Source organism: Aotus nancymaae, unplaced genomic scaffold (genome assembly GCF_030222135.1).
Source record: "Aotus nancymaae isolate 86718 unplaced genomic scaffold, 86718_ANA_hifiasm-v0.15.2.pri h1tg000059l, whole genome shotgun sequence".
In the NCBI taxonomy this organism is placed as follows: domain Eukaryota; kingdom Metazoa; phylum Chordata; class Mammalia; order Primates; family Aotidae; genus Aotus; species Aotus nancymaae.
This window is the reverse complement of record NW_026988473.1, coordinates 54281895-54290486: the sequence shown is the minus strand read 5'-3', so window position 1 is coordinate 54290486 and position 8592 is coordinate 54281895. Positions and strand designations below refer to the sequence as shown.

Genomic DNA, 8592 nt, shown 5'->3' with positions numbered 1-8592 from the left:
GATACATTAAGTAATTTGGGAGAAAACAGAAAATCCTATCAATGTCATTAAGATATGTATTTCCAAAAACCTTAGACCTATATTCAGTAATTTATAAACCATAACGTTTTCTTATATAGTTTTCATTAATGAATCCTTATAATAATTCCAATAATAAAACATTTTAACATGTTGAGCCTATAGTAATAGGAAATAAAACAAATAATTCCAAATTATATACATATTATTTATAAGTGAGAGTGACTATAATGATATATTTAAGGAAAAAAATATCTGAGGTAATGAACCAACTGTGAGATAAAGCAATAATATTAAATTTCTGACAGTTAAGAAAAACTTGTTCATGGGTTTTTAATGAACAATGGCAGGTTAGAAATTGCTAGAGTAGAAAGTTTTTATAGGATACATTTAAAATAGAGACATGAGAATTTTATTTAAAAATGTCAATATTTATAATATACCAAAAATTACATCCTGTTCTACATTTAAACTTTTAACTATAATTTTTATAGTCCAACTTAAAAATTTTTGAAAATTCCTTAGGGAATTTCCACATAAAATTTTTGAAGTCTACTGGTTTTAAATTCATTTGAGAAGAGAAGAGAGAGCAGTACTCTGAAGGAAGAGAAGTACTTAATCCTGAGAGGATACTTTTCTCGATGTGACCCTTGGTGCCAGGACTTGTTGAATGGGTAATGTCATGGAGGGGCTCTGGCTAGAGCACTGATGTCATTCTCTAAAAGGACTGCCTTCAGTGGTACACACCAGGGCAGTTGCAGTAGGCCATGTCCAGAAGGGTCCTAAGTTTTGGTTAGTAATCTACTATCATCATCACAAATTTCTTTTTCTCTTACAACATGAATTTGTAAGTGAAATACGATAGCATAAGTATGTATATATATGTTCACTATTCACTATTGCACTATTCACGCACTATTCACATAAGTCTTTCCCAGCATCCCATGAGCACAGAATTGTGGTGGACTCACAATGACTGGAAATTTAAGGAGACTCATAGAAGTAAAGAGAAGACAAAAAGAAGACAAGGAAAGAAGTGAAAAAGTAAGAGTTCACAATAAAGGAAAAGACAGGCTAGATGTTTGATTTCAAATTTCCTTGAAAAGTCACTGGAAATTTTTCTTTGCTCATTTGTTTCTCAATCATCAACTGCTTCTTCTCTTTCCCTCAACAGATGGACCACAGATCAAATCCTTAGAGGATGCCACCTGGGTTTTCACACCTGCACATCACAGAGAGAGTCCATAAATAACCCCATTTACCAATCCCCTTGACTAGAGGAGCTGAAATGCAGAGCAGAGCTGAAGACATTCAGTAAGCCCAGGAAACGGAGAAGGGATAAGGTATTCCAACACGAATTATACACTCAGACCCTCCACTCTCTCATACCACACTCCTTTGAACCTGCAGAGAAACACAGCTTTCACTTCCCTAAACAAAACCTTGCATCCAGATACACACCTCCTGCCAAAGTCAGTGCACCACCACACTCTCTCCCACACAGCTTCGCCCTCATACACACGCCTTTCCACTGAGGTCCAAACTCAGCGTGCTGCACCTACAAAAGCATGTCTCCTATGCAGGTAAGTTCTTGAAATCAGATTCCTCAACAATATGCCCAGTGAATGAACTCACAGCTAAGTTACTAACATCTAGGTCTCAGATGGGGACGCAGACACAGGACCTGTGACAAGTTAGGAAGGGTGCCTGCATTGTGCACCTAAATGATACTCAAGCTCAATATCCTTTTCCCACTATTTTCTAAAAGGAAAAAAATGGAACCTACTCTTGCCCCAATCTTTCTGGTCCACACTTCCTTAGATAATTACAGAGTAGTGAGTGTCTTACAACAATCATTTTAAATCTTCCATAGAAGGCAAGAATAGGCCAGAAAGTGGAGAAGAAGATGTTAGTGACTCCAGCTCTCTAAACTCTATCATCCAAGCTTCATTCCCCTACTATCACAGGTCAGTGCCAATGCTGAGACCAAAACCATCTAGTGTCATCATTAAAACATCTCAGTGCAATAGATTATGATAATATCTGATTTTATACAGTTCTTCAAAAAGACATGTTTTACTTGATCTTCCCAATACTTCTGTAAGAAGCAGGGGAGGACTTGTTTTCTTCAGTTAACCAGTGGGAGAGCTTAAATGACCTGCCCGAGGACACAAAGCCGGGAAGCCGCAAACCCAGGCCTTGGCCTTCGTCTTTGTACAACAAACCCAGTGGTATTACCACAGTCCCATTTTGCCTCTGGGTAAATAAGCATTAAGTGTGTATTATTTCAAAATATTCTTATGGACAATGTGAGAATAAACCTGCCCTTTTAAAGAGTTTTGTATTCTCCAATAGATGTTATACAGTATCAACATTCTTCATAGCTTTGTAGGTTTTGGTTGATTTTAGCATTTTCAGATTTGACAAATTGGCATTATACAGATTGGCTACTCTTTCTCTGGCAATGAAAAGTACATCATTTGCATAACCTGCAAAGAATATGGTACCCTAACTGTGGTTTTAAAAAAAGAAGTCAGAAGCAGATTTCCCATCATAGCCACCCACCAAAGGTGATGGAAGATAGATCTCTGCTGTTTCTTCTTCACTCTGAGTCCAGCAAAAGAAAAAGGATAAAAGAATGCACAGTAAATAAGTCCTACAAAATTTTATCAAAGCACATATGACATAAAAATATCTTCCTCTCACATTTTCTAAGTACATCAAAAAGGAGATTCACAGCAATAATATCTAGAATTGAGAAAATGTTTAGAAGTTATTAATTGTGAGAGCTCTAGAAATAGATGTATCTTTTCTGTGAAAATGTGTTAATTGTTTCTCCAGCTCTTCAGCCTTGTGTCCCTGGGGCAGTCAGCAAAAGCACCTGATGGACTCTGCTTGGGCTGAGCAATGAATTTGAGCCTGAACTTGCAGGTCACAAGCAACATGATTTCTCCCTTAAAGATTCCCTCCACAACTCAGAGTGAAAGTCAAAATCCCTTCTGTGGCCTAAGGATCTAACCTATCTTGCCTATGCTCCTTGCACCCCTGCTTCTAGTCCTCTAGCACAATAGCCTCTTTGCTGCTTCCCAAACCGATCAAGCAGGCCTGTGTCTCACAGCCTTTGCACTTGATGTCCCTCTGTCTGAAATGCTCTCCCCTTCTGATATCTGCATGGCTAGCTCTTTTGACTCAAGTCTTTGCTCAAATACTACCTTCTCAGCAAGGGTTTCCCTGGATCCCTGTTACAGGCTGAATTGTGTTGGCCTCCACGTCCCCAATTCACATGTCGAGGTCCTAACTTACCCTCAGCATCTCAGAATGTGACTATATTTAAAGATAAGATCTTTAAAGAGGTGATAAAGTTAAAAAAAATGATGTCACTAGGGTGTGCCCTAATACAGTATGGCTGTTGACCTTATAACAAGAGGACAGAGAGAGGGACAGACAGAGAGGGAAGACCAACTGAAGACACAAGGGGACGCCATCTACAAGCCGAGGAGAAAGGACTCAGAAAGAACCAACGCTGCCATCATTGTGCTGTAAGACCTCGAGCCTCCAGAACAGTGAGAGAATATGTTTCTGTAGTTTAAGCCATTCAGTCTGTGGTGCTTTGTGGTGGCAGCCCCAGCAAACTAATCCACTGCCATAGTTAGAATTTACCCCACTCCCACTCCCTCTCTTTTTTTCTGTTTTACTTTTCAAAGCCCTTATCATCATCCAACATATGATATATTTTACTTGTGCGTTTTGCTTGCTATTTGTCTGCACTTGCTAAAATCTAAGCTCTTTCATAGCAGGGATTTTTATCTGCTTGTTCATTGTTGTTACCCCAGTTCCACACAGTGACTGGTCCATACTATGGGTCCAATAAGTACTGTGGGTTATTGGAGACCCTAACAGGAAGAGTTGGAAGAAATGTGGGGGCATTTTACGTGAAAATAATTGGCTCTGCTTTGGGAGAGCTTCTCTGGAAACTTCTTGACTCATTTCTGAGATTGAGAAGCCACAGGCAGCTCTTTATCTTCTAATTTTGCCTGAGATGTCTGCAGAGCCCACGATGGGCATCCCCTCCCCTAGGTTCATCATTGTTTCCCATCTTTCCTCTGCATTTTAAACCAAAGCACAGGGTAGGAAGGCAGAAGAGCTGAACATCTGGGCTAGATAGGAACCTCTAGTACAGCCCTGCATTGGCTGATGTCAGTGACTTTTTGTTTGCTCTGTATCTTCTGTCTCATAACTTTCTAAACACCATCTGTCCTCTTTACTGCAGTAAAATATGTCTGTGTTTCTTCGTATTGCAGTCCTAGGTGCTCCGTTATGGTAGGAATCAACTAAGATGTCTCCTGTTCTTACAAAAATAGTCTCAATGCAAATAAAGGGGACTCCCTAATTCCACCTCTTTGGAGCTCAGATAATGAGTAAAGATACTGCAGCATTAGGAATTGATATCAGACAAAAACAAGATATTAGCCTCATTTGAAAGAGATAGGAATTCAAGTATTGGACATATTAACGGACAGTAGGGTGAGGTAAAAACACCAAACTCTGAATCAGGAGACATGAGAGCTAATCATAGTTCTGCAAATAAAATGCCTCATGACCTAAATTACATCAGTTCACTTCTCTGGGCTTGGTCTTTTCATTGGTTAGGGATGTGAATGATAACTATACTCTCTTTTCTCCAGAGTATATGTTGTTAGAAGATAAATATCTTACATTTTAGAAAAAATAGTAGTTATTCTGGGTGTACAAATGTTTAGTTCCATAAATATTCATCTTTGGTCGACCACAAAATTCTGTGAAGTTAGGTCAGATGGTGTCATTCCCAATTTAGAGATAAAAACTAAGGCAGAAAAAGGCTTTGGAATTTTTTTCAATGCCATATAATGAGCAGACAGGAAAGCATGAAATGACTACATTCATTGCCCTTTCTAAATTGAGACTGCCCAGAGAAGTAAGAGATTTGTTCAAAGTTATAAATCAATGTTATAGAATCGGGGCTAAATTCAGATTTCCCGGCATTCCTACTCAGAATTCTTTTACGGATACATGTTATTGAGAGAATGTATATAATACTAGCTATCCCTGCACAGAAAGAACAGAATCCCCTTACAGTGTCTTTATGGGTGGCAAATCCAGAATACATCACTTTTTATATCTGTCTCTATCAGTACTTGCCATTCTGATATGACCTCACATCCAGCCATTATGCTGGTGGGCTGGAGGACTATACGCTGGCTTTGCCATAGTTGAGGGCAGTCTCCTCAACAAGCATATCTGATTTATCTCACACTTCCTTCTAATATATCCATGTGACTGCTCAAATCGCTGTACGTATTCAATCATGCTATGAAAGCATATTCAAGTTGCCCTGCTCTTCATAGGCACTTCAGGTGATATATATACAGAAGTGATTTGGTGTATATTTGGTAAATAACAAATACAGAAAATAAAGTTAATGCATCATTATATCATTAACTCAAAACATCAATGGCATGTCACTAAGAATGATCAGAATTTAGTCTTTATTGAAGTTGTCAAAATGTCTAGGTACAGACCCAGTCATAGGCAGTGTAGAGGTTACAGTTCCATAAAGACACAGTCCTAGCCCAATAGAATTTTTTAAGATACTGAAAGTAGGAAAAATACATAATTAGAGATTACTAAGGACTGGTTTAGAAAGGGAAGGCTTCTGGGAAGTGGAGAAACTTGTATTAAAACTTAATAGAGAAGAGGAAAGTAAAGAAATAAGACTCCCTAGGTCAGAGAAAAGGTATGAATGAGAGGTAAGAACCATCCCATGATGTGGATGGACTAGAGGTCAATAAAAGACGTGCAGGATGTGGAGGGAGACAAGTCTGGAAGGATCAGTTTGAGGAGATTAATAAATACTTAGCTTGGTGCTTTGGGTATAGAACTCAAAACATCATTGTTCAACATAGAAATTAGCAGAAATTTTAAAAAATGACTTACGTGTGGCAGAGTCATTTCAGATGCTTATACAAGTAAAAAACAATAAATAGTTTTTCTGAGTCTAAAAAAGATTATTTCACAGAAAGATCTTTGTTTTATATAAACCAAATATCTATTGTTACAGGGTAAGCATAACAATACTACTCAGAAAGAGCCTTTCATTTGCTAGAAGAATGTCAGATTCCAACCTCAGTGATAACCATCTTCCAGACACCTTCTTCTTGACAGGGATCCCAGGGCTAGAGGCTGCCCACTTCTGGATTGCCATCCCTTTTTGTGTCATGTATCTTGTAGCATTGGCTGGAAATGCTGCCCTCATCCTGGTCATTGTCAAGGACAATGCTCTTCATGCGCCCATGTACCTCTTCCTCTGCCTTCTGTCACTCACGGACATGGCTCTCAGTTCTACCACTGTGCCCAAGATGCTGGCCATTTTGTGGCTCCATGCTGGTGAGATTTCCTTTGGTGGATGCCTGGCCCAGATGTTTTGTGTCCATTCTATCTATGCTCTGGAGTCCTCAATTCTACTTGCCATGGCCTTTGATAGATATGTGGCTATCTGTAACCCATTAAGGTACACAGCCATTCTCAACCATGCTGTCATAGGCAGAATTGGCTTTGTTGGGATATTCCGTAGCATGGCGATTGTCTCTCCCTTCATCTTCTTGCTGAGGCGACTCCCCTACTGTGGTCACCGTGTCATGACACACACATACTGTGAGCACATGGGCATTGCCCGACTGGCCTGTGCCAATATCACTGTCAATGTTGTCTACGGGCTGACTGTGGCTCTGCTGGCCATGGGACTGGATTCTGTTCTCATTGCCGTCTCCTATGGCTTTATCCTCCATGCGATCTTTCATCTGACATCTCATGATGCCCAGCACAAGGCTCTGAGTACCTGTGGCTCCCACATTGGTGTCATCCTGGTTTTCTACATCCCTGCCTTCTTCTCTTTCCTCACCCACCGCTTTGGTCACCACCAAGTCCCCAAGCATGTGCACATCTTTCTGGCTAATCTCTATGTGCTGGTGCCTCCTGTACTCAATCCTATTATCTATGGAGCTAGAACCAAGGAGATTCGGAGTCGACTTCTAAAACTGCTTCACCTGGGAAAGCCCTCAATATGAATTCTGAGCAGAAGTTGGAGATTAAAAAAAAAATGTATAGAATAGCTGTCTAGTACATTTACATGGACACACATCGATGATGTGAATGGAATGGTTTTACATGGCAGGAAGCTCTGGAAGGAAGAGGAATAGCCAGATGAATTGGAGCTATCAATGATCACATTGAACATACTATTTTTCTGAGGCTCCTTGGGGGACTCTGAATACCCCAGAAAGGTGGGCATGTTCTCACACTTGTCTCAAAAGTGTCTGTGACTTACTAAGGAGGAAGTCAATTCCTGGTCTTCAGGAATAGGGTTAGGGTTAGGGTCATTTGGTTAATAAATCTTAAATTTATAAAGGTATGCTAGGTTTTGTTATCTGCATGACTTACTCGGCAGTGTTTATTTGCTTTTGAATTGATTGATGACCATTCTAATACTTCATCAGAGTAGGCATTTCATCTGTGCCTTGCACATAATAAGCACTCAATAAAATATTATGGGAAATATGTTAGAGATTATACTGGTATGTATTATAGTCTTGGTTGATTTAATGAATAATGTCTTCATTATGCTAATGTGTTGGGTAATGAAAATGTATGTCTAGCACAGATTCTGGCAAACAGTCAGTATTCAGTAATTTGATTCTTGTTTATTTACATTACACTGAGGCTATTCAGATATAGTCACATCCACAAGAATCAGGACAGAGAGTATTTTTATCTAGAAAAGCAATTACAGGAAAAAGTATCACAAGTTAATGGGTACGACAAGAGGGTAAGTGTCGGCTGTGGCCATGGAGAGCTCCTAGTGCAACTGTGGAGGTGAATTCATGCACAAGGAGCTATCACGGGCCAGAGACAGTCATGTCTTAACCCAGAGGCACTCAGAGGAGAAAAATCAGAGGGGTGGAACAGATTGGAAGAGAAGGAAGTATCAAACAACGGTACAGAAAGGAGACAGCAAAGAGGATTACTGAAAGAGCTTGAGGAAACGGGGGGTGATTACATTTCGAGGGGGTCTCAAAAGCCAGGCCCAGATGAGAAGATATGGCCAGCCCTTAAAATTTTGTAAGTCAGTTTCCACTGAAAATAGTGATAGATCAATGTCAATCAGTTGTTACTGAAGTTTGAAGTAAAGCAATGCAATGACTAACACAGAAAGACAAGACTTCCCAAGGTGAAACTTCCCTAATTACCACTTATCAGTGTTCAGCATCATCTTTCCCTAAAAAAGCATAAAATACGGTTTTACCTATGCACTAAAAATAAATTCAGGTTTTGAGTATAGATAGATTTCACCAGCCCTACAGCATCTGTAAATCATTTAGACTGTTGCATGAATCTGACCCTGCTAGAGCCTTAAACAGTCCTTCTCCTGGACTACTTCGAGAAGTGAGTTCACAGTTTGACACATAAATCAGTGCAATTGCCAAACTGCAAAAAAGAGTTAGCACTAAGCCTGACTTCAGAATCTTGACCTATTAAGTA

The 8592-nt window shown here is 39.6% G+C and overlaps 1 protein-coding gene across 1 annotated transcript; it reads left to right on the top strand.

The window, feature by feature from the left end:
• Positions 1-6143: 6143 nt before the first annotated feature.
• Positions 6144-7207, top strand: LOC105720131 (olfactory receptor 52D1). Its single transcript, XM_012456435.2, has one exon. It carries the CDS (start codon positions 6165-6167, stop codon positions 7119-7121), a length of 957 nt encoding a protein of 318 aa, XP_012311858.2. The 5' UTR covers positions 6144-6164; the 3' UTR covers positions 7122-7207.
• Positions 7208-8592: the final 1385 nt, after the last annotated feature.